The following is a 27,339-nucleotide window of genomic DNA, read 5'->3' as shown; positions in this document are numbered from 1 at the left end:
GAGTCAAAAATAGTGCTTCTAATTTTTTCCAAACTCAGATAAGAAATAGTTTGAGAAAGCCATTGAAATGTAGTAGGAGGATTTACTTCTTTCCAATTTTGTAATATAGACCTTCTGGCCATTAATGTTACAAAAGCAATCATTCGTCTGATTGAGGGGGAAAACTGATTACCATCTTCATTTGGTATGCCAAAAATTGCAGTAATAAAATGAGGTTGTAAATCTATATTCCAAATTGAAGAAATAGTAGTAAATATATCCTTCCAATAATTATGTAAAGTGGGACATGACCAAAACATATGGGTCAATGAGGCCACTGCTAAATGACATCTGTCACATAGAGGGTTAATATGAGAATAGAATCGAGCAAGTTTATCTTTAGACATATGAGCTCTATGTACAATTTTAAATTGTATTAAAGCATGTTTAGCACATATAGAAGAAGAATTAACCATTTGCAAAATTTTTTCCCATTTATCTGTTGATATGTTGTATTGAAGTTCTTTTTCCCATTCTTGTTTAATTCTAACTGATATTTCTGGTTGTATCTTCATAATCATATTATAAATAAAAGCTACTAATCCCTTCTGACAAGGATTTAAGGTAAAGATCAAATCTGTAGTGTCCATCAAAGTTGAATTAGGAAAAGATGGTAAAACTTTATGTAAAAAATTTCTAATTTGTAAATATCTGAAAAAATTAGATTTAGGTAATTCAAATTTATTAGAAAGTTGATCAAATGACATCAAAGTATCTTCAAAAAAGAGATCACGAAAACATTTTATACCTTTCCTTTTCCATATGTTAAAAGCTTGATCTGTCCAGGAGGGTTTGAAAAAGAAATTAAATAAGATAGGGCTATCAAGAACAAAGTTTTTCAAAATAAAAAACTTACGAAATTGAAACCAAATTCGTAATGTATGTTTAATAACAGGATTAAATATTTGTTTATTAAATTTAACTAAATCCGCAGGAAGACAAGAACCAAGAACAGAGAATAGAGAATATCCCTTTACCTCATTACATTCCAAATTTACCCACTGTGGGCACAGTGGTGAATCCAAATCTAATTTCCAATACAATAAATTACGAATATTATTCGCCCAATAATAAAATCTAAAATTAGGTAAAGCTAAACCACCATCTTTTTTTGATTTTTGTAATTGCTTTTTACTTAACCTAGGGTTTTTATTTTGCCACACAAATGAAGAAATTTTTGAATCAATGTTATCAAAAAAAGATTTAGGAATAAAAACTGGTAGGGCTTGAAATAAATATAAAAATTTCGGTAAAATCATCATTTTGACAGCATTAATCCGACCAATTAATGATAAAAACAAGGGAGACCATCTTGTAGTAAGTTGGTGAATTTGATGAAGCATAGGTAAAAAATTCAGTCTAAATAAATCTTTATATTTCTTGGTAATTTTTATACCTAGATAAGTGAAGTTATCAGTAACAACTTTAAATGGTATCCTATCAGTCAATAAAGTTTGTGCATTTAAAGGAAATAATTCACTCTTATCTAAATTTAGTTTATAACCAGAAAAAGTACCAAATTGAACCAACAAGGATAAAATAGCAGGAATAGACCTATCAGGGTCAGAAATATATAACAGCAAATCATCAGCATAAAGAGATAATTTATATAACTTCTCATTACGGGTAATACCAAAAATATTAGGAGATTCACGAATAGCAATAGCTAAAGGTTCTAATGCAATATTAAATAATAAAGGACTTAAGGGACAACCTTGTCTCGTACCACGAGATAATTGAAAAAAAGAGGATCTGTGGTTATTCATAAAAACAGAAGCAACAGGTTTATGATATATTAATTTAATCCATGATATAAAATTAGAACTAAAATTAAAATTTCTCAATGTATTAAATAAATATATCCATTCAACTCTATCAAAAGCTTTTTCAGCATCTAATGAAATAACACATTCTGGGATTGTGGGTGGTGAAGTATGAATTATATTAATCAATTTTCTAACATTAAAAAAGGAATACCGATTCCTCATAAAACCAGTTTGATCTTCTGAAATAATCTGAGACAGTACTTTTTCTAATCTAATAGCTAAAATTTTTGTAAGAATCTTAGAATCTACATTTAATAATGATATAGGGCGATAAGATGTACATAAAGTAGGATCTTTATCTTTTTTAAGAATTAGAGAAATATTAGCTTCATAAAAAGATTGAGGTAATCTCTTCTTAGCAAACGCATCATTAAAAATTTCACATAACCAAGGAGAAAGCAAAGAAGAAAAAGTTTTAAAAAATTCTACTATATAACCATCAGGACCAGGAGCTTTCCCTGAATTCATTGATGAAATAGCCTCTCCTATTTCCACTATAGAAATAGGAGCATCTAACAGACTATGATCTTCATCAGTCAGTTTAGGAATATTCAAATTGTTAAAAAAATTATCTATCATAGACTGGTCACCATCAAATTCTGAATGATATAAAGATTTATAAAAATCTTGAAAGGTATTATTAATTTCTTTATGATCAGTAGTTAAATTACCGTCTGATTTGCGAATTTTAATAATTTGTCGCTTAGTCGCGATAGCCTTTAATTGATTAGCTAACAGTTTACCAGTACGGTCACTATGAATATAAAATTGAGCCCTGGTCCTGATTAATTGATTTTCAATTGAAGAAGATAATAGTAAACTATGTTCCATTTGAAGCTCAACTCTCTTCTTATAAAGTTCTTTGGTAGGAGTCACGGAATAAATCTTATCAATTTCCTTAATTTTATCCACCAATAAAGCAATATCTAAATATCTTTGTTTTCTTTTACCAACAGAATATGAGATAATTTGACCACGAATAAAAGCCTTAAAAGAGTCCCAAAGTATTCCTCTGTCGATTTCTTCAGTACAGTTTGTAGAAAAGAACAAGTCAATTTGCTGTTTTATATAAGTAATAAATTCTGGGTCTTGAAGCAAAGTAGCGTTAAGTCTCCAAGATCTGGTATTATTGGAATAGTCCGAAATCTTAATAGATAACTTCAAAGGTGCATGATCCGAAATAGTAATAGAATCATATTTACAATCAATAACATCCGTTAATAACCGATGATCAATAAGAAAATAGTCAATTCTAGAGTAGCTATGATATACATGTGAAAAAAAAGAAAATTCTTTATCTTTAGGGTTCAAAAACCGCCATATTTCTGTAATTCCCGAGTCAACCAAAAATGAATTAATAAGTAGGGCTGATCTATTCGGAATAGTGCGAATAGGTTTAGATCTATCCATCGAAGGATTCAAACAACAATTAAAATCTCCACCCATTATCAACATATATTCATTTAGATTAGGAAGAGAGGTAAATAAACGTCTAAAAAATTCAGGGCAATCAAAGTTTGGAGCATAAATATTAACTAGAACAACTTTCCGATGGAAAAGTAAACCAGTTATCAACAAAAATCTACCCTGTGGGTCAGAGATAATTTCATGATGTGTAAACGATATTGAGGGATCTATAAAAATAGACACACCCCTAATTTTGGCGGTACAATTCGAATGAAATTGTTGACCCTTCCAGAACCTAAAAAAACGTTGATTATCCTCCCTCCTGATATGGGTCTCCTGTGCAAAGATAATATTAGTATTCAGTCTATGGAATACTTTAAATATTTTTTTGCGTTTAATCGGATGATTTAAACCATTAGTATTCCAGGAGATAAAGTTAACAGATCTATCCATCATACCAATATTAATTGTGTGTATCATAAAAGGTTAGAAAGACACATAACCCACAATTCAGGAAGGAGGAAAATTGATTCAGGAGCAGCCGGAGAACATGACACCTCAACAATATTAGTAATTTAAAGTCGGCCCATAAACTAAAAGCAAAAAAATAAAAAGCAAAAGCGTGAAAAAAGATCCCTACCCCCTCCCCCCACCCTTCGAGAAAAAGCCAAGCGGCAGGCGCATAATCTAACACTAATCTTACCCCCATTTCAAGATGGCAGCTCTATAAAAAAAAGGATTAGAAGAAAACTATATATCACCCAAGTTAAAATATAGAGTTGCAAAAAAAAAAATATATCAATCAGAATAATAAAAAAAAACTAATATAATACAACAATCATTAATAAAAAAAAGGTATAAACGTCAAAATTTAAAAGTGTAATATACCTTTAAAAAAAAATCCCATATTCAAATACAAGATGACGTTTCAAGAGCAAAGACTTATGGGAAGAAGAAACGCCATTTTGAAAAGGCCATATTACTAAATACAAAAGTGAGTTCAGCGATCTGTTAAAAGACAAAATAACATTTAAAAAAAGGGATATAATAAACAGTACAACATATATATAAAAAAAAACTAAAAATCCAAAACATTCGTCCCATATCTGAGTACAGGCAAACAGATACATGCTTGTAAAAAACAGAATCTTACGGGAAAAATAAACATCTTAAAAAAAAGATAAATCATTAATGCAAAATATAACCGTATATAACCAAAACAGAAAGAAAAAAAAAGAATATTATCAAAATTAAAAAAAAACATCTATAAACAATGATGCTAGTAAAAAAAACCGGACCCATAGATCAAAAAAAAGTTATAACCCAACTTCATAGGTTAAAACTTAAAATAGAAAGATATCCTCTCTCCGAAAAAACTTCCACATAACACATAGTTCAAGTTGCAGTAGAAGATCGAAATTCTTCAACAAATTTCTTCGCTTCTTCCGGAGTGTTGAAAAATCGTTGACTGTTGTCGGGCAGCACAATTCTAAGCTTCGCTGGATACATTAAAGCTTGTCTAAGTCCGATCGAATGAATCTCTGCCATCACTGGTTTAAAAGCGATCCTGGCTTTCATTACTTCAAAGGAATAATCCTCAACAATTCGAAATTGAAAGTTTTGGTAGGAAATCATACCTTTTTTACGAGCTAATCGAATTAAAAGCTCTTTCTCCCGAGGATAATGAAGGCGAACAATCACCGCTCGTGGTTTATCACGCACAGACGAAAACCTCGCAACTCTGTGAGCGCGGTCGATAACAGGTTTAGTTTGCAAACCTTCATCACCGAAAATTTCCCATAGTAAATTAGAGAAAAATTCAGTTAAATCACCGGACTCAACTTTTTCGGAAAACCCGATAATACGCAAATTCTGTCTGCGAGATCGATTTTCGAGATCAGAAATTTTAAACTTATACTGATCTACAGTCTTAAGAGTCGATTGTACCTTCTTATCCAACACTTCAATTGTACGTACTTTTTCAACAATTAATTTTTCAAGAGTCGCCAACTTATCTTCATGCCGCTGAATAACCGATGCCTGCGACTGAAACTTAGTATCAAGCGATTTAACAGCTCCTTCAAGTTCAGACATTTTCGTGGTAAACGTGTTTTCCAAACTTGCCATTTTACTTTCCAAACTTGCCATTTTACTTTGCAGCTTGTTATCCAAACCTGCAAGTTTAGTGTCCGGAAGATTCGAAATTGTTTCAACAGATAAAGGCTCCTTAGACGATTTCTTACTTGTAGCCATTTTAAGTTCGGCAAAGTTAGATCAAATATAGTTTTAAAAGAAAAAAAAGTCAATCGAAAATATCAACTCATTTGATTAAATTCGAAAAGATTAGATTAAAGGGTGATTATAGTTAGAAAAGTGAAGAGCGCCTAAAAGGCAGATGTTTACGTCGCCATCTTGAAACTCCACCCCAGTTTCTAGTCTGTGCTCTCTTTCACATGGTCTTTCTCCAACTATTCCAATCGGTTTTTCAAACAGCTTTTCAGGGAACAGCTGAGATTATCAGCTACAAGGCTACAGACTCCTACAGTTATCCAGATTAACCACCTCCTACCCAGTCTTCTGAAAGCCATTCCATTCTCCTACTTTGAGTCTCACATCCAGTCGAACAACTTACACACCACTACTTCCAAAATGTTCTCCTTTCTCTACACATGTTGGAAGAACCCTCAATGGTGTTTGTCTACTTACATTACTGTCTCCCAGGCAGAATAAGCACTGCCACCTGAAAGCAGCATCCAAGGACTCCCACCATCCAGGCCATGCTCACTTCTTGCTACTACCACCGGGCAGGAAATATAGGAGCTGTAGGTCCCACAACACCAGGTTCAGGAATGGTTATTATCAGACTCCTGAACCAGTATGGATAACTTAACTGACCTCAATGCTGAACTGATACCACTACCTAAAGTCTCATCTTCAAGGACTCTACACCTCAAAGTTCAAATTTCAAAGTACTTTGAACTTTGAGTTGCAGAGTCCTTGAAAGTGACTCTTTAGGTTGTGGAATCAGTTCTTGACAGATTCACTTTCAAGGACTCCACAATTCATGCTCTCAGTATTATTAATTATTTTATTTATTTGTGCAGTTTATCTTTTGCATTTTGGCTGTTTGTCCATCTTTATTTATGCATAGATAGACACATAGAAAACCTACAGCACAATACAGGCCCTTCGACCCACAAAGTTGTGCTGAACACATCCTTACCTTAGAAATTACCCGTAGCCCTCTACTTTTCTAAGCTCCATGTACCTATTCAAAAGTCTCTTAAAAGACCCTATCGTATCTGCTTCCACCACTGTCGCTGGCAGCCCATTCCACGCACTCACCGTTGTCTGAGTAAAAAACTTACCCCCGACATCTCCTCTGTACCTACTCCCCAGCACCTTAAACCTATGTCCTCTTGTGGCAACCATTTCAGCCCTGGGAAAAAGCCTCTGACTATCCAAACGATCAATGCCTCTCATCATCTTATACACCTCTATCAGGTGACCTCCCATCCTCCGTCGCTCCAGGTAGAAAAGGCCAAGTTCACTCAACCTATTTTCATAGGGCATGCTCCCCAATCCAGGCAACATCCTTGTAATCCTCTGCACCCTTTCTATGGTTTCCACGTAGTGAGGCGACCAGAACTGAGCACAGTACTCCAAGTGGGGTCTGACCAGGGCCCTATGCTGCAACATTACCTCTCTACTACTAAATTCAATTCCACGATTGATGAAGGCCAATACACCGTACGCCTTCTTAACCACAGAGTCAACATGCGCAGCTGCTTTGAGCATCCTATGGACTTGGACCCCCAAGATCCCTCTGATCCTCCACACTGCCAAGAGTCATACCATTAATAATATATTCTGCCATCATACTCCACCTACCAAAATGAACCACTTCACCCTTATCTGGGTTGAACTCCATCTGTCACTTCTCAGCCTAGCTTTGCATCCTATCAATGTCCTGCTGTAACCGCTGACAGCCCTCCACATTATATACAACATCTCCAACCTTAGTGTCATCAGCAAACTTACGAACCCATCATCCACTTCCCTATCCAGGTCATTTATAAAAATCACGAAGAGTAAGAGTCCCAGAACAGATCCCTCAGGCACTCCACTGGTGCCTCCATGCAGAATATAACCCATCTACAACCACTCTTTGCCTTCTGTGGGCAAGCCAGTTCTGGATCCACAAAGCAATGTTCCCTTGGATCCCATGCCTGCTTACTTTCTCAATAAGCCTTGCATGGGGTATCTTATCAAATGCCTTGCTGAAATCCATATACACTACATCTACTGCTCTACCTTCATCAGTGTGCTTAGTCACATCCTCAAAAAATTCAATCAGGCTCGTAAGGCACGACCTGCCCTTGACAAAACCATGCTGACTATTCCTAATTATATTATACCTCTCAAATGTTCATGAATCCTGCATCTCAGGATCTTCTCTATCAACTTACCAACCACTGACTCACTGGTCTATGATTTCCTGGTCTATCTCTACTACCCTTCTTGAATAAAGGAACAACATTCGCAACCCTCCCATCTTCCAGAACCTCTCCCATCCCCATTGATGATGCAAAAATCACTGCCAGAGGCTCAGCAATCTCCTCCCTCGCCTCCCACAGTAGCCTGGAGTATATCTCATCCGGGCCCGGCGACTTACTCAACTTGATGCTTTCTAAAAGCTCCAGCACATCCACCTTCTTAATACCTACATGCTCAAGCTTTTCAGTTTGCTGCAGGATTTCTTACATTTAATTGTATTTCTTTATTTTCCTGTAAATGCTTCCAAGAAAATGAATCTCAAGGTAGTATATGATGTCATATACAAACTTGAATAATAAATTTACTTTGATTTTGACAATATTCTCCCTGTACTCACCTTCTAGCCCACATTTCAAATTTTCAAACACTTCATGCACAAGGCCACCACTAACCTGATAAATCGGTTCATTATTGTTACATATACCGAGGTGTGGTGAAAAATCTTTCATTCATAATCATTTCATCATATCAGTCATGACAAGGTAGATTGTGAGGTCAAGAGTCCATCTTATTGTACTGCCTGATAGGAGGGGGAGAAGAGATAATGTCCAGGGTGAGAGGGGTCCTTGATTATGTTGGCTGCTTTACCAAGACAGCAAAAGACCGACTTTTATGATGTGCCAAGCTGTGTCTGCAACCGTTTTTATACATCTTATTCTCCACCAGGCCAGTGCTTCTCAGAACTTTGACAGGACCATTACCTCTGGTAAATTCCTTAGCATCATTTGCACCTTAACATCAGTATTTATCTTTTCACAATACCTCCCTGAACAACAGGTACTCTTTTACCTTTCTCCCTTCCTACAATCCAAGACTTAAAATAATTTCCAAGTGGCAATTTACTCTGTAAACCTTCAATCTGCTAAATAATGCAAAAAGTCTTCAAGTCAACTGATAGCAAAACCCAAGCTTGCAGCCCAAGCCCCAATCTTCCTTCAATTTAGTAAACCATTCACTGCTTATATTAGATCCAGATCCATATTTGAACCTCGTCATGCTCACCTAGGACAGTTTCTCAGTGATTGAGCTTAATTTCATTTGGAGGCTTGATGACTAGTCCACCCTCCACACAATGGTGTAAATACTTCTATGCATCACCAAGATTACAACCAGTTTTGTTGCAGGTCCTGAACCAACAAAGTACACACAAATCAAAAACTACTTGAACAATTTACATAAAATGTTTTTAGTACCCTTACAACCCACTTGATCAATATCAGAGGCACCAAAGGATAATTACAAAGATCTGAATTGCTTCTCTGCTGGAAACTTAAACCAACACTGCAAACCTTTAATCTGCTAAATAATGCAAAAAGTCTTCAAGTCAACTGATAGCAAAACCTAGGCTTGCAACCCAAGCCCTATTCTTCCAAATCCAGCAGCTAGATCTACTTACCAGGCCTACAAAAATAAAGAATTTGAAAAATCAAGAACAACAATAGAAAATACTTTTACTGCAGCACCCAGCGCATACCCTTTTCTCACAGTTACCATCAGGTAGGAGGTACAGAAGCCCGAAGGCACACACTCAGTGATTCAGGAATGGCTTCTTCCCCTCTGCCATCCGATTCCTAAATGGACATTGAAGCTTTGGACACTACCTCATTTTTATTAATATACACTATTTTTGTTTTTGCACATTTTTTATCTGTTCAATATAGGTATTTGATTTACTTGTTTAATTATTACTGTTTTATTTTATTTATTATTTTTTTCTCTCTGCTAGATTATGTATTGCATTGAACTGCTGCTGCTAAGTTAACAAATTTCATGCCGGTGATAATAAACCTGATTCTAATTCTTTTGAGAGGACTCTCTTCTGTTCTCATGATTCAGTAATTGAAGTGAAAACATTAATTTATCTGAGCTCATAATTTAACAGCCGCCAATTACCTTTGGGACAGTGAAACAGACGGGTCCTATGCCACCTTCATCAATGAAATGCTATGAAGAAAACTTCGCAAGATTCACAAAATATAAATGTTGTTCAGTTGTGCAATTGAAGTGAAATCACAATGCTGGTAGTCCTCCTAAGTAATCACTTTAACACTTGCTAATACACTGCAGAATTGAGAAATTTTTCACGTTAGCTGTTGCTCTGTTGGCTGATGCTTGCTTCCAAGGGCCGAAATAAAAATACCTGAATTAATAGTTTCACAGAACTGATATGGTACTACTTTTGGACATTAGCGATATCATAGGACTGTTACAAGCAGCTTTCTCTTCTATACTATCCATTATCTCAACCAGTATAGATAACAGGAGCTGAGGGCCAGATTTTCTTATTAAGAAAACTTGTGGGTGGGGCAATATGGGAGGGAGGAAATGGTCTTGTTTTCTGTTGGGTTTTTTTATTACTTGTTGTGTTCGGTGCTGTTCTGCCAAGCACTGTGGGTATGCTATGTTGGTGCGAGAATGTGTCGTGATCCCTGTGAACTGCCCCCAGCACATCACTAGGGTGTATTAGTTGTTCATGCAAACAACACATTTCACTGAACCTTTTGATGAGATATCCAAAAAATAAAGCTCATAATTCAAAGAACTCTGGCCATTAGGTGCTGCTTAACCAATATCGCAAAAATAGACTAATTATCAAGTTGTTCTGAGTGGGCGATTGCTGTCTGGACACTTACTGTATTATACAAATTATTAAGTGAAAAATGTGTGATGGTGGTAAAGGTCTCAGGAATGCTGCTAAATTTTGACAGCAGAAAGAAATAAAGGCAAAAGAAGCCCATGCTTAAAAATGTTTGGAAAATATACTCACTAAACACCTATAATTGGCCTGTTTATAGTTCATCTATAATAGTGGTTAAACCATTAGTGGTAGTTGACAATTGTTTTATGATGATGGTCACCATTGCAACTTTGTAACCTGCAAGTAAACCATCAGTATTCCAACTGGTACTGTAGTGAATAAACCTCTTTAAGCTCCAAAGACGTTTGAAATGGTCATTTATGACATTTTCAGTGGCAATTTAATTCTACCTGAAAACAGCCTTACCAAAAGGATCTCTCATAATCTGTGAGATAGATCCAAGTGTTCAATATTTTGCTGTCTTGGTTTTTTTATCTCCAAATAATGTAAACTGAATAGCTTTGTTTGAAGTGAATATCAACCAAGCAAACCTCTAGGCAACATTACTTTTCATGATTATAAACATCATTATTTTTCCTTGGTTCTACAAATGAGCTTACTGAAGGGACAAAAACAGTAAAGAATAAGAGGGGCTTCCATAGCCTTTGGTAGCTTAATCACACTGTCAATAAAAATATTACATCGTGTTTTTAGGAATAAAACAAATTAATAATTTATACGTCAGCTGACACTCACTAAATAGTAATGGACACATTGTCTCCATTATGAAACTGCAACTCAAGCTGAAGAGAGAACAAGGTAAATTAATGCGATAAAAAAAGATTATCGGAGAATGAGTCCATTAGGCCACATGGCCTATGCCATGCAAATCTCTGAAAAATCCAAAGGCAATTAGACGATATCTATTCATGATTTGTTTCATATGTATTAAGATTCTAATTGGTAGTTGTGGATACATTTGGTGCACAATAGTGCCTCAGCTTAAAAACTCACCTTAAAAATAAATGCATGATTAATAATCTAGTAAACCTTGATTAACTGCACTGAACCATCAGCTCAGTGTCAAACACTTTACATTGTGTACAAACCCACAGTCTCCTCAGCTATTTCTGCCAATAGCTAAACTGACACTCAAAATTAAAGGAACACAAAAGTACCTAACAGCATTACAAAAATTTTAATCAAAATCTCACAATAATCTTAACTTCTTTATGCTTATCTAGAATTGCAAGGGGTCACTGGCTGCTCACCATTTTCTTCCAGGTCATCCTCGTCATCACCATCATTGTCCTCCATCTCCTCCTCTTCCTCTTCCACATCCTCCGACTCCACATCTGGATCACTCCCTGAGATAGACTCGTCCTCCATGGCCCAGAACAACAGACACTGTGCATTACAAATTCATTATCCCTCCTCTGTGGACCTGCAACAGCAGCAGCACAAAGCATGGGGATTGATTGCATTCAAGATATCACATTTAGCAATTACAAATGTCAACATCATGTGATAATGAAATGTTACATAATGAAAACAATCTATTGGATGGAAACACTGACATTCAAAATCCATGCCCTCTTCCTGAAAAGGCTTACTGTGCTTAGAGAAAGAAATAACACTGCCAATTTGGCTGGTTATTATTAACTTAAAAGCATTTAAAGCTATGAAACAATGCTGGATGCTCAAGGTAATACTTCATAGCTCTCAAAGATACTGGGCAGACAAAATTTTCATCCAAGGCTTACTAAGGAAGTTAAATTGAAATGAAAGTCCTATTGCAATAATTTGTAGTAATCCAGAAGTCTGGGAAGAATTCAGAAACCAGAAAGACAAAAACAAAAAGGAAGAAATGGATTACAAGCTTTCAAAAAACATAAAAGCTTTGGAAAGCACTTAAAAGGGAAACAAGAAATTACGGCAAACATTAAATCTTTAAAGGATGTGACAAAGGATTTAATAACAGGAAATAAGGAAATGGTAGAGACTCCAAATAAATATTTCACACCCATAGAAGACACTAAAAGCATCCCAATAATGGTAGAAACTCAGTAGCAATAGAGAGGGAACTACTTCAAACAACTTATAAAGAGGTACTAGAGAAGCTGAGGGGCCCAAAAGCAGCCATCCCCTTGACCTGATAAGGGGCATTTTAGGGTCTTAAGTAGCTGCAGAGATGGTAAGTGCATTGTTTGAATGAAAAATACAAAGCAATTCAAGACATCACATCCTCCAACAACCACACAAAATGCTGGAGAAACTCAACAGGTCAAGCAGCATCTATGAAGAGGAATAAAGAGCTGATTGTTTTGGGCCAAGACCCTTCATCAGGACTGGCTTTTGGATTTCCAGCATCTGCAGTATCTCTTGAGTTTATGACATCCTCCAACATCAGTATTTTCTGACTGAAGCAAAACATACTGCTGTTAGTCACCAAGACAATTCCAATAGCACATCACAAACCCATGAAGTCTACTGAATTGAATTGAATTGACTATTTCTTACATCCTTCACATACATGAGGAGTAAAAGTCTTTACGTTAAGTCTCCATCTAAATGTGCAATGTACAATCAGAGTAATTTACAATAAATAGAACAGTTATTTTAATATAAAGTATACTCAAATCACCGTAAGTTCATCAGTCTGATTGCCTGCTGGAAGAAGCTGTCCTAGAGCCTGTTGGTCCTGGTTTTTATGTTGCGGTACTGCTTCCTGGATGGTAGCAGCTGGAATAGACTGTGGTTGGGGTGACATGGGTCCCCAATGATCCTTCGGGCCCTTTTTACACACCTGTCTTTGTAAGTGTCCTGATTCATGGGAAGTTTGCTACTACAGATGCGCTGGGCTGTCTGCACCACTCTCTGCAGAGTCCTGCGATTAAGGGATTCCCATACCAGGCATGCTCTCAAGTGTGCCCCTGTAGAAAGTTCTTAGAACTTGGAGGACCATACCAAACTTCCTCAACTGTCTGAGGTGAAAGAGGTGCTGTTGTGCCCTTTTCACCACACGGCTGATGTGTACAGATCACGTGTGGTCCTCAGTGACGTGGATGCCGAGGAACTTAAAAGCTGTTTACCCTCTCAACCCCAGATCCATTGATGTCAATAGGGGCTAGACCGTCTCCATTCCTCCTGTAATCACCAGCTCCTTTGTTTTTGCGACATTGAGGGAGAGGTTGGTTTTCTTGACACCACTGTATCACAGAGACGACTTCTTCCCTGCAGGCCACCTTGTTACTGTTTGAGATAATGCCAATGAATTGTCGTCAGCAAAGTTAATTAACAGATTGGAGCTGTGGGTAGCGATACAGTCATGGGTGTACAAGGGAGTAAAGGAGGGGTCTCAGTATGCGGCCTTGAGGGGCTGCTGTATTCAGAGTCAGATGGCTGGAGGTGCTGGCGATCTGACGGGAAGTCCAGGATCCAGCTGCACAAGGCAGGGTCAAGGCCAATGTCAATGTCTTGTTGCCTGGATGCAACTATGGTGTTGAATGCTGAACTGTAGTCCACGAACGGCATTCTCACATGAACACCCTTCTTCTCCAGGTGTGTAAAGACGGTACATAGAGCAGTGGCTATTAAGTCATCTGTCCATCAGTTGCCTCGGTAGGAGAATTGTAGGGGTTCCAGTTTGGGTGGTAGCAAGCTGCAGATGTAATCCTAGACCAGCCTCTCAAAACATTTGTTTATTATTGAGGTGGGTGCAACAGAACATTAGTCGCTCAGATATGTTACCTTGGTCTTTTTTGGTACAGGGACAATAGTGGATAATCTGAAGCTATGTAAGTACTGCTCGCACGGAACTACTGATCCAGGATTTCTGGTTTGGGAAGACCCTGATCAACTTTTGGGGGACAACATCATCAATGCACTTCCAGGTGAAGCACGTAACTCCATCAGTGAACTCGGAGACATCCGCATCATGGAAGACATTCCGGTTGACGTCATTGAAGCAGTCCTGCAGCACGGAAGCCAACTGGTCAGAACAACAGTGGAAGTTTTTAACTATGGCTGCCTCTTGTTTCAGCTTTTGCTTGTATGCCGGCAAAAGCAGGATCAAAGAGTGATCTCATTTTCCAAAAGCTGGGCGAAGGAGAGTTTTGCAAGCATTGTGGAAAGGAGGAAGGGAGTGTAGCAGTGGTCAAGTGTGTTATCTCCATGAGTGCTCACTCGGACGTGCTGACAAGACTTCGGAGAGACTTTGCTCAGCGACGCTCGACTAAAGTTATCGGCGACAATGAAGGCAGCCTCTGGGTGTGCAGTCTCCAGCATGTTGATGGTCTCGTACTGTTCCTCGAGAGCCAGGTCAGAGAGCCTGTGGCGGAAGGTACACCGCTGTGATGATAACAGCCGTGAACTCCCTAGGCAGCCAGTAGGGACTGCACAGCAGCACCAGGTATCCCAGGATCTGGGGGTCACACCAAGCATTGGTGATCATGAACCATACCACTCCTCCTTTACTCTTCCCAGTGAGGTTTTACGACCTGTCTGCCCGGAACAGGGAGAACTCAGAGGGCTCAGTGTCTCCTCCGTCAGCCAGGTCTCCACAAAGCACAAAACATTGCATTCCTTCGTTTCCTGCTGATAGGAGATTCTGGCTGTCAGTTCATAAAGCTTGTTATCCAGGGACCGAACGTTAGCCAGGAGTATGCTTGGGAGCGGCGGTTGATTTGCACGCCATCTCAGCATCACCAGGATACCAGCCATTCTCCCTTGCCTCCAGCGCACCTTCTGAGGTAGTGGTGGTGTAAGAGATGAGTCTCCCATGGATCACGCAAGCAGGGGATCTCAGTGTAGGAAAAGTGGAACATAGTGGGTAAATGTCATCTTTCCGATGTTCAGAAGGGTCAGTCTATTGTATCTGATGTGACTATCAGCTACTTGAACAGAAAATGCTAAGAAAATGCAGGATTTAGCAGATACACCTAGGCCACCATTTGTTAATTCCCCTTCCAAATCACACACTAATTGGGAGTTCAAAATATATTGCATTTCTGTCATCTTTAGTGGTACCAAATTCAGAACTTGCCCAACAGTAGGATAACCTGGATGCAGTAGTTCAAAATAACAGCTCGCCACCACCTTATTAGGAGTGTGGCAAGTAATATTGACTTTGTCTTTAAACCTTTAAATAATGTTACAAGATAAACAGTGGTGGGACAGGCAGAGGCAGAATATATAAGACAGAGTTCAAATATTCAATCTTACATAGAGAAATGTCTAATCTACTTCCTCCAGCATTGTCATTTTCCCCATCCACTGATTACAGTTCTCTGCACCAAGAACTTATTAAAAGTATCAACAAAATGAGAAGGATTTACACTCTTCAAAATAACAAAAGCTTCCTCAAAATTAATCTGTTCTCTGAGGCCAAATGCACCTATCACTAAATGGTAATATCCATTTCAGATGAATGCCATCAGAACACAAGAATAGTAGAAGGCAATTGCCCCTCCCTGGCTCACCCCACCGTTTAACATGTCTGTACATCTTCCCTCAGGAATGCGTGGGTTTTCCCTGGATCCTCTGGCTTCCACCCACAGAACAAAGACATCCCAGATAGGTTAATTGGTCATTTTAAATTGTCCCATAACAAGTTTAGGGTTAATCGGGCATGTTGGGGGTTGCTGGGTGGCACGGCTCGAAGGGTCTACTCCACACTGCATCGCTACATAAAATAAGTAAGCAAGCTCATGCAACACACACAAAATGCTGGTGGAACGCAGCAGGCCAGACAGCATCTATAGGAAGAAGTACAGTCGACGTTTCGGGCCAAGACCCTTCGTCAAATAAGTTCACCTTTGATCTTCTACCTCGATGCCATTTTCTTGACACAGACCAATGTCCCTCCATTCTTTAATGTCTAAAAATTGAAAAGATTCACCATTGCCTAGGCAATGAAATTTCTTCCCACATCTGTCCTAAATGATTGATCCCTGGTCTGAGGCACCCTGGCAAGGGAAATCATTCCTGTATCTATTTTGATGATCTCAATATGACAGTTGTACATTTCAATAAGACAACCATTGTTCTGAACTCTATAGACCCAGACAGCTTAATTCTGCCTCCTTTCCTCACAAGGAGGATCTTATCACTCCACCACCCTCCCCACCAAAAATCCAGGAATCCTTTAAGTCAAGCAAGCTAGATCTTATACATACCAGGTACAGTCTCATTATGGCCCAATATAAATGCACTAAGAGGTTTTGTTTTTGTACATATATCCTCTTCTGTTAAAGGTCAACGTAATTTAGATTCAGAACATTATAACGTGAAAGCAGGCCCTTCAGTCCAATCAGTCCAGGCTGCCACATCACCCAATTGGCACCAATATCCTACGTTCAGCCCTCAAATTCCATTCATCCATGTACAGTTGGCCCTCCTTATCTGCAAGGGATTGGTTCCGGGACCTCTCGTGGATACCGAAATTCACGGATGCTCAAGGCCCTTATTCAACCTGTCTGAATGTGGTGGACCTTAGGACCCAGCGGAACCCCAGACCTTATTTAACCTGCCTCAGTGCGGTGTACATTAGGACCCAGCGTCACAGCTCTGAATCCACAGTGTTTCTGTCCACGAAAATAATCACGATCACGATCGAAAATAAAGTGGAAATAATAAAGCAATCGGAAAGAGGTGAATCGCCATCGGTCATTGGAAAAGCGTTAGGCTACGTCGGTAAATGATCGGAACAATTTTAAAGGATAAAGTGAGAAAGGCTCTGCCCTGATGAAAGGTACAATTATTACTAAGCAATGCAGTGGTTTCATTATTGGGTTTTGGGATTTTGATTTTCTACATCAACCTGGCACGGTGGAGAGAGCGCTCAGAAGTGGTCTGTCACTGGATCGAACTTGGAACTTCTGTTCCTGAGCCTGGCGCTGAAATGTATGCTCTTAAGTAAGGTAAAATACATACTATATACTAAGACAAACGTTTGACTAACTGACGCTAAATAATACCGGATGTACCTGTTCCGACTTACTTCAGAATCAGAATCAGACCTTAATCGCCAAGTACCTGTACACATATAAGGAATTTACTTCTGGCAGATCTCTCTGCTCATAACAGATGATAAATATAAATGAAAATATAGATTATACATACAAGTAGTGCAATCCAAGTAATAGTTAGCCAACAGTTAACCGGCAGTTAACTGTTCAGCAAAGTGATCGCAGTAGGGAAAAAACTTCTCCAGTGCCTATTAGTCTTAGTCTGGAGGGATCTGAAGCGCCTACCAGACGGAAGCAGTTCAAACAGTCCTTGCGCAGGATGGGAGGAGTCCTTTATGATGTTCCCCGCCCTCTTCTTCAACCTGGAAGAGTACAGGTTCACAATAGAGGGCAGGGAGGCTCCAATGATGCGCTCGGCAGTCCTCACTGTGCGCTGTAGTCGGTGCACTTAGTAAGAGAACTTCTGATTTTTTGCGATCCTGATCCACGATAACCCACGCACATCCTCCCGTATAGTTTAAATCATCTCCAGATTACTTATAATACCTAATACAATGTAAATGCTTTGTAAAATAGTTGTTATACTGCATTGTTTAGGGAATAATGACAAGCAAAGGAAGTCTGGACATGCTCCAACGACAAGTGCTGGAAGAGCGCTGAATTCGCGCATGCAGAACTCACGGATAAGGAGGGCCGACTGTACTCATCCCACTTGTATTCCAAGTGCTTCTTAAGTGGTACTATTGTACCTGCCTTAGCCACATCCTCTGGCAGCTGATTCCACATACTCACCACTTTCTGTGTGGAAAAGTTGCACCTCGGGGCTCTTTTAAATTTTTTCCCTTTTGCTCTAAACCTCTGCCACTGAACTGGGGGAAAAACTGTTTCCATCATATCAATTCCTCTTATAATTGTAAGACTTCTGTAAGAGATTTGTAGTCTCATATGTTCCAAGGACTAAACTGATCACAATTGCTTCAAAATTGTATCAAGATATTCTGCAGGAGAACGCCAGGGTGCGGTCCATCACTTGAAGCTTAATGGAAGTTGGCTGATAGAATAAAACAATGATCTGAAACTCAAGAGTAAATCAACAACAAAATGGTTTAAAAAGAAGAAAATACATGTCTTGTAATGGTCAAGTCAGATTCCAGACCTTAACCCAATTGAAATGCTGTGGCAATACCTGAAGAGGGCTGTTCATTCAAGGTATCCCAGAAAATGATGAACTGAAACAGCTTTGTATGGATGAATGGGATAAATTTCTTCCTGCCATGTGCAAGTCTGATCAGCAGATGCAGGAAACATTAGGTGGAGGTTATTGCTGCGAAAGGAGATTCTACTGGTTATTAAATTCAAGGGTTCACATACTTTTTTCCAACCTGGACTGTGAATGATTAATGTGTTCAAGAAAGACATGAAAAGTACAATTGTTTTGTGTGTTAGTAGTTTCGACAGATTGAGTTTGTCTAATATTGTGACTTAGAAGAAGATCAGACCACATTTTATGAGTAATATATACAGAAAACCAGGTAATTGCAAAGGGTACACAAACTTTTTCTTGCAACAGTGGGTAGGAAAGGTGAGGAGGTCGTGAAGAGAGATTTTAGGGAATTAGAAAGCTAAAAAACACAGGAACTCAAGGGCAGTAATCTCTGGATTGCTGCCTGTGCCATGTGCCAGTGAGAGTAGGAATAGGAGTATCTCTTGCAGATAAATTCATGGTTGAGGAACTGTTGTAGGGGGCAACGGCTCAGATTTCTGGATCATTGGGATCTCTTCTGGGAAAGCTATGATCTGTACAAAAGGTTACAGTAGAAGATGAAGGGAGGGTGGGTGGCAATATGGGCGGGTTTGCCAGAGCAGTTCGGGAGTTTAAATTAATTTGGCAGAGGGATGAGAACTGGAATGATAGGGCTGAGGATGGGGTAGTTAGTTTATCCCAATGTGTAGTAAGACTGCTAGCAAGGACAGGCTGAGGACAAGGCAAAACTGCAGTCAATGGGATGAGCTGCAATGTAAAAGGGGGACAAAATCAAAAAGGATTATGAATACAGGACTGAAAGTGTTATATTTGAACAGATGCAGAATACCGAATAAGGTACTGTTGATGAATTCATAGCAAAGTTAATAGATTGCCATGCTTGAATGACGTTGTGGGCATCACTGAATCGTGGCTGAAAGAAGATTATAGCTGGGAGCTTAACATCCAAAGATACATATTGTACTGAAATGATAGACTGATAAGCTATGGAGGAGGGGGGGCCGGAAGCATGGCTCCATTGGTAAAATATGAAATTAAATTCTTACGAATAGGTGACATAGAATCAGAAGGTGTAAAAAGAATGATTGTGGCTCGAGCTAAAGACCTGCAAGGGTAAAAAGATACTGATGAGATTTAAATATGGACCTCCGAACAGTAGCAAGTATTTGGCTGCAAATTAAATGGGAGGTAGAAAATGCATGTCAAAAGGACAATGCAACAATAGTAATGGGGGATTTCAATAGGCAAGTAGATTGGAAAAATCAGGTTGGTGCTGGATTTGTAGACTGCTTACAAGATGGCTTTTTAGAGCAGCTCGTGGTTGAGCCCACTGGGGGATCAGCTATTTTGGATTTAGTACTGGGCAATGAACTGGACTTGATTAAAGAGCTTAAGTTAAAGGAACTTTTAGGAGACAGTAATCATAATATGATAGAATTCACCCTGCAATTTGAGACAGAAAGGTTCAAGACAGATTTATCAATATTATAGTGGAGTAAAGGGAATTAGAGCCATGAGAGAGGAGTTGGCCAAAATTGATTGAAAGAGAATACTAGCAGGGATGACTGCAGATCAACAATGGCTAGAGTTTCTGGAAGCAATTCAGAAGGTGCAGGATGGATACATCCAAAAGTAGTAGTATTCTAAAGGCAGGATGACGCAACTGTGGTTGACAAGGGGAATCAAAGTCAACATAAAAGCCAAGGAGAGGGCATATAATAGAACAAAAATTAGTAGGAAATTTAAGGATTGGAAACTTTAAAAAACCAACAGAAGACAACTATAACAGTAATAAAGGGAAAGATCAAATATGAAGGGAAAGCCAGCCAATAATATTAAAGAGGATACCAAAACTTTCTTCAGATATATAAAAAAAGAGGCAAGGTTAGAGATTGGATCACTGGATTATGATGCTGGTGAAGTAGTAAAGGGGGACAAGGAAATGGGAGACAGACTACATAAGTATTTTGTAAAGGTTTTCACTCTGGAAGATATGAGCAGTATGCTGGAAGTTCAAGAGTATTAGGAGGGAGAAGTGAGCGAAATTGCCATTACTAGGGAAAAGTTTCCAGGGAACCTGAAAGGTCTGATAAATCACCAGGATCAGATGGTGTACACCCCAGGGTTCTGCAAGAGGTGGCTGAAGAGATTGTGGGGGCATTAGTAATAATCTTTCAATCAGATGCTGGCATGGTTCCAGAGAACTTGAAAATTGTAAATGTCACTCCACCCTTCAAGAAGGGAGGGAGAAGCAGAAGAAAGAAAATTACTGGCCAGTTAGTCAGACCTCAGTGGTAGGGAAGATATTGGAGTCAATTGTTAAGAATGAGGTTTCAGGGTACTTGGAGGAACATGATAAAATAAGCCAAAGTCAGCATGGTTTTATCAGGGGAAATCTTGCCTGACATGTCAAAATTCTTTAAGGAAATAACAAGGACAGACAAAGGAGAATTGATGGATGTTGTGTGGATTCTCAGAAGGCCTTTGACAAGGTGCCACACGAGGCTGCTTAACAAGTTGGTATTACAGGAAAGATACTAGCATGAATAGAGCATTGGCTGATTGGCAGGAGGCAAAGAGTGAGAATAAAAGAAGCCTTACAACACACACAAAATGCTGGAGGAATTCAGCAGTTATCTATGGAAAAGAGTACAATCAACGTTTCGGGCCGAGACCCTTGGCAGGACTGGAGGAAAAAAACTGAGGAGTAGATTTAAAAGGTGGGGCGGGGCGGGTTGGATAACAACACAAAGTGATAGGTGAAATCAGGAAGGGGAGGGGTGAAATAAAAGAGCTGGGAAGTTGACTGGTAAAGGAGATACAGGGCTGGAGAAGGGAGAGTCTGATAGATGAGGACAGAAGGCCATGGAAGAAAGAAAAGGGCGGAGAAGCACCAGAGGAAGGTGATGGGTGGGCAAGGAGATAAGGTGAGAGAGGGAAAGTGGGTGGGGCATTGTTAAAGGGGGGGCAGCATTATCTTTATTGAGGAACGTCAATTTAGAACGGAGATGAGGAGGAATATCTTTGATCAGAGAATGGTGAATCTGTGGAATTCATTGCCACAGGTGGCTGTGGATATATACTTAAGTCACTGGATATATTTCAGGCACAGGTTGATAGGTTCTTGAATAGTCAGAGCATGAAAGGTTACAGGGAGACAGGAAACTGGGGCTGAGAGGGAAATGGATCAGCCACGATTGAATGGCAGAGCATACTTGATATGCCAAATGGCACAATTCTGCTCCTAAATCTTAGTCTCCAATCTTCCTGCTGAGTGAATGGTCATATACTTCTCCACTCTGTTTTCCATCTGTCACTTCTTTGCCATTTTCCTAATCTCGCCAAGTCTTTCTGCAAACTCCCTGCTTCCTCAAGACAACCTGCCTCTCCATCTATCTTTGTGTTACCTATAAACTCAGCCACAGAGCCATCAATTTCATTACTGAGATCAATAAAAAAAAGTAATGGACCCAACACTGAATCATGTAGGACAGCTGCTCAACAGCCTACTAGAAAAGGCTCCTTTTATTCCCACTCTTTGCCTTCTGCCAGTTAGCCAGACTTCTATCCATGCTAGTATCTTTCCTGTAATACCATGGGCTTTTATCTTATTTAACAGCCTCATGTGTGGCATTTAGTGAACGACCTTCCGCAAATCCCAATAAACAAAATCCACTGATTCTCATTTGTCTATTTGGCCCAGTATTTCCTCAAAGAATTCCAATAGATTTGCCAGGCAAGATTTCCCCTTAATGAAACTATACTACCTATTTTATTGTGTTCCTCCAAATACCCTGAAACTGCATCCTTAATAATGGACTCTTAACACTATCAGCCGCTGAAGGCACACAAACTGGCATATAATTTCCAATCTTTTGCCTCCTTTCCTTCTTTAAAAATGAAATGACATTTGTGATTTTCCAGTACTCCAAAACCATTCAACTTAATGGTTCTTGAAATGTTACTGTTATGGCCTCCACAATACCTTCAGCTAACTCTTTCAGAAACCTGGGCCTGAGTGGGTTACTCACCTTCTAACTTCTCAATTTCCAAAACATATTCTTCATAGTAACAGCAACTATATTCACTTCTGCCCCGACACTGTCAAAATCTACTGCATCCTCATGTGAATACCTTGCAAACTACTTATTCAGTTCATCCAACATTTCTTCTATATATATTCTATCAAATTATGATCCCTGTCTCAAGAGTTTCTTTATCATAGGTTCCCTAATCAAACCTGATTCACTACACAAAATACAATTAAGAATTGCCTTTCCCCTGGTGGGCTCAATCACAAGCAGCTCTACAAATCCATCCTGCGGCATTCTACAAATTCCTTCTCTTGGGATACAGCACCAACCTGATTTTCCCAATGTACCTGCATGTTGAAATCTCTCATGACCATCATAACATTGGCCTTTTTATATGCATTTTCAATCTCCCGTTGTAATTTGTAGCCTGCATCCTGGCTACTATTCAGAGGTCTCTATATATCTACCATCAGGATCTTTTTATCTTTGCAGTTTCTTAACTCTACCCAAGTATTTTACATTTTCTAATCCTATGTCTTTCTAAGGATCTGACTTCATTTTTCACCAAAAGAGACACACCACCCCTTCTGCCCACCTGCCAGTCCTTTCTATACGTGTATCTCCCAGCTGTGATCTTCTTTCAACATGACTCAGTGATGCCCACATCATACATGCTAATTTCTAACTGCAGTACAAAATCTACCTTATTTCATATACTATGGGCAATCAAATATAACACCACCCTTCTTATCAATTAAGTCTCCATGTTGCCTGAAGTTTTTTCTTCTTTATTCTGGAAATTTCATTAACGTCTCCTGCATTCTCCTTCTTTTACTTTGTCCATATTTTTCCAAGTTGTTGAACCCACCTGCTTACTATTTAGCTTAAAGCCCTATCCACTGCCTTACTTATTCACCAGAACCCTGTTTCAGCATGGTTCAGGTGGAGCCAGTCCCATTGAAATAGCTCCCTGTTTCCCCAATACTGGTTTCAATGTCCAATTAATTCAAACCCACTTCTCCCTCACCAACCTTCAAGTCACGCTTTTAACTCTCTGATCGTGTTAACCCTATGCCAACACAGGGCTCAGTTAACAATCTAAAAGATTTTTATCGTTTTGATTCTGTTTTTAATCCTTAGCTGCTAAAACTCCCTCAGCAGAGTCTCTTTCCTCATTCTTCCTACGTTGTTGGTACCTGCATGGAGCATTACCTACTGCATCTTTTCCCTGCTACTCCAAATTCCTTTTCAGCTGAAATGAGATGTCCAGAATCCAGACAACAGCACCTTCAGGACCCTTGATCCTTGTGACACAGAATTGTATCTATAAGCATGACTACACTATCCCCAATTACAACTAGATTTCTTTCTCTCCCCCCACTTGAATATTTCTCTGGACTACACTGCCATGGTTCCTTCCTCATCCGTCCTACAGCTCCCAATCTCATCCTCACAGGAAGCAACAATCTTTGACCTGGTGGGTAAGCTCAAGGCTAAGGCTCCTCAAGCACTACCTCTTAGATCCTCCTACCTACCTCACTCGCAGTCACACACCCTCTTGTCCCTGGCCAGCGTGGACACAGATTATGCTGCACCCAATTTTATGGGCAACCAAGTCCCTTCAAATACCTTACAATCTTTCACTGCTTCAGACTTAGTTTTTCTCTTTTTTTTTCTGCTGCCATCACATTTTTCCATTTTCTATTCCATCTGTCACAGGCTCATCTGTTCACTTCATCTATCTGTATTCCTGTGAAGTCTCTCTGCATTCTCCCAGCAACATATACTATCAACAAATTTTTCATCATCAGTAAACATGGATACAGTCTCTTGGGCCCTCATCTAAGTCATAAATATAGATCATTAACAGCTGGGAGAAGAAAAACTGGACAATGGAAGAAAATCAACGAGATTCTGCTAAGCTACAAATCCCAAATAAACAATTCAACAATCACTTGCAGGATCTGAGCAACTATACTATCTGAGGTCCCTACTAAATATATCTGATGGCAAGAGGGCCATGGCATTTACATTTCACTCCGGAAAAGACATTAAGATCAAGATTAAGATTAGCTTTATTTATCACATGTACATTGAAAAACACAGTGGAATAATTGCGTCAAATCAAGTCAGCAAAGATTTTTCTGGGGGCAATCTCCGAGTGTTTCCATGCTTCCAGCGCCACCCCCACACTACTATCCCTAAATATACATTATTGGAATGTGGGAGGAAACTGAAGCACCAGGAGGAAACTTATATGGTCATGGGAGAACATACAAGCTTCTCACAGAGGGCGGCAGGAAATGAACCTCGATTGGTGAATGCTTAAAGCAAATGCGATAACCACTGTGCTACCATGCTGTCCTTTGTAGGCAAAAATCTCTATTCTGTTGGTTAGAATTGCAAAGAACTCAATGGACCACTTTTGCTTGTGGTCTGGAGCACTAGCTGATATATTGATTACCACTATCTCTTGGGAAGAAACACATGATCACTGAGAGATGCTTAAGGTATCCCCACTGCATTGCAGTGTAGAGTATAATGTGGGACAAACACAGAGACCTGGAAGTCAATCTTACGTGATTCTTGATTCCAGAGGATCTATAGCTACAAAGTCAGGTCAAAAATAAAAGACTTCACCCTCAAAAGGCAAGAGTTTACAAAGAATTGTATAATCAGTTTATATTTCCACTGCAACTTTTCTGAAGAAATTCTTCAATAATAAGTGTGTATTTATGAAGTACAGCTGCAGTGCTAACAAAATGGTGCATGGAATTTGTTTTCAATACTTCTGGCCAAGAGGATATTTGCTGTTGTAATCAGAATTGATTCTCACGACACAGTACATGCTTTGGCAACACTGTTTCAGCAGAGATTTCAGGTCCACTGAGTTCTCCACTGGCACAGTGTTGCAACACTTTTTATCATCCAAGCTACAGCTGACCAATTAATTGTGCTCTCCAGTGTCCATTAATCTACCAGAAAATTGGACAAAGATAAAAACTGATTGCACAAAGGTACAAACACAGAAAATGGTTAAAAAATAATGTATTTAACAAGAGAGATGCAGAAGATAATATTGGGTCAATATTGAATGAAAGACTTATCAAATGTTGCAACGCCCAGTTATACCTTGTAGAAAGAACAGTTTAATTCCGCCATAAGCAATACAGAATCACAGACTAGTTCTCAGTTGGCAGGGAACAATTAACCACTGAAAGCTGCCTTTGGGAAGTTACTGTTTTGCCACTAATATTGAACTGGCTTTAGACTCACTGTAACATTGTTACAGGGGTTCAAAGTAAGGCTCTCTAGCATTTCAGGTGCAACCACACAATTCATCTGTCTGTTTACATGAACGTACACGTATATAAACTTTCAATTTATTATATTTTCCTTATAGTAGCACTGACTCCTTGTGACCTCATTCTACGAAGCTATTTTTCACCATAATAAAAAGAGAAAGAATTTGAGGAGATTTGCTGTGTCACCAAAAACTTTTCTATAGATATAATATCCAGCTCTTGGCCTTCATGTGTAGCTTAGCTACTAAGCCCAGCAGAACCATTTCTACCGCCAGGACAAGGGGCAAAGGCGGGCTACTGGTGCCTTAAAACCAGTCACTTCGAGCAGATGGGGCTTACCAGCTGTGGTTGGTAGCCCACCTAGGAGATGGAAAACTCTGATCTCAAACCTCCACTGCCTTGTGGGTATACCCACTCACTGGGAAGGATTCAGGATTAAACCAGAGGAAAAAATCCAGAGCTGGAGTCCGCAAGGCAATCTTGTGTTCAGAAAGAGTTCCAAGCACTTGCAACCTCTCAAAGCTTGCCTCATCAATCTTAAAAGACAACCCTATTTTTAAACAATGACTCGTATGTCCAAGTTCTTTAGCAAGGCCATATCCTCTCCACAGTGGATCTATGGAACAGTTGTAGTGAGAATTTAAAAACATGCATCAACACTTAACAAGTTTAAAAATCTATTTTAAAATAATTTAATGAATATAAAATACATGATTTAAAATGAATGGGAGTAATGTAAATAAATGAAACCTGAAATTGGATTTTGTGTTAAAAGATTATGAAATTTTTTTGTTTTGATGTGACGATTGACACCCAATATGCTTTTGTAATAAGTAAGAGGGGTAGGCATAATAAGCTGTAGCTTCAACCTACACTCTTTCGGTCTGTTTTAAAGAATTTTATTATTTAATTTTGTCTTATGAAATCATTGTTGAAAATGATGCTTTTGTTATGTTTGTACTGACTGAAATAAAATTTCATTCATTCATTCACATTCGCATTGTTAAGAACACTCAGGCAAGTACCCAGAACACTTGGCAAGTACCCAGAATTATTAATTTTATATCTCAATTTAAAATTCAATTGCTAATAAAATATTATATTTCATATATTTTCCAATACATAATTCTATTTTGACTGAAATTCTTGAACTCTGAAGTACAATGAGTATTTTTACATTTCAATAAATAAATTTTTCTTTAGTGAAATGCTTTCCATGAACACAACCCTTTTGTAAATTGATGCATACCTGTACATACAAGTGAAGCCAAGGATTTTGTACAGTATTTCAGGTGCAATGTAATAGAGCTGTATGCTTTATGTGTATGCAAACAAACAGTTTCTAATTAATGATGAGGCCT

At 38.9% G+C, this 27,339-nt stretch overlaps 1 protein-coding gene across 2 annotated transcripts in view; it reads right to left on the bottom strand.

Moving 5' to 3' along the window:
• rad54l2 (RAD54 like 2) overlaps positions 1-27,339 on the bottom strand; it is a 202,173-nt gene that overhangs the window by 117,329 nt on the left and 57,505 nt on the right. For both annotated transcript variants that reach the window (XM_059944447.1, XM_059944448.1), the window contains exon 2: positions 11,679-11,851. In XM_059944447.1, coding sequence (XP_059800430.1) covers positions 11,679-11,796 — 118 coding nt within the window. In that variant the 5' untranslated portion in view covers positions 11,797-11,851. The remainder of the gene's footprint in view (positions 1-11,678; positions 11,852-27,339) is intronic.

The sequence above is a fragment of the Hypanus sabinus genome, chromosome 19 (assembly GCF_030144855.1).
Source record: "Hypanus sabinus isolate sHypSab1 chromosome 19, sHypSab1.hap1, whole genome shotgun sequence".
Classification (NCBI taxonomy): Eukaryota; Metazoa; Chordata; class Chondrichthyes; order Myliobatiformes; family Dasyatidae; genus Hypanus; species Hypanus sabinus.
The sequence above is the reverse complement of the archived record's forward strand: the minus strand, read 5'-3'. Positions and strand labels throughout refer to the sequence as shown.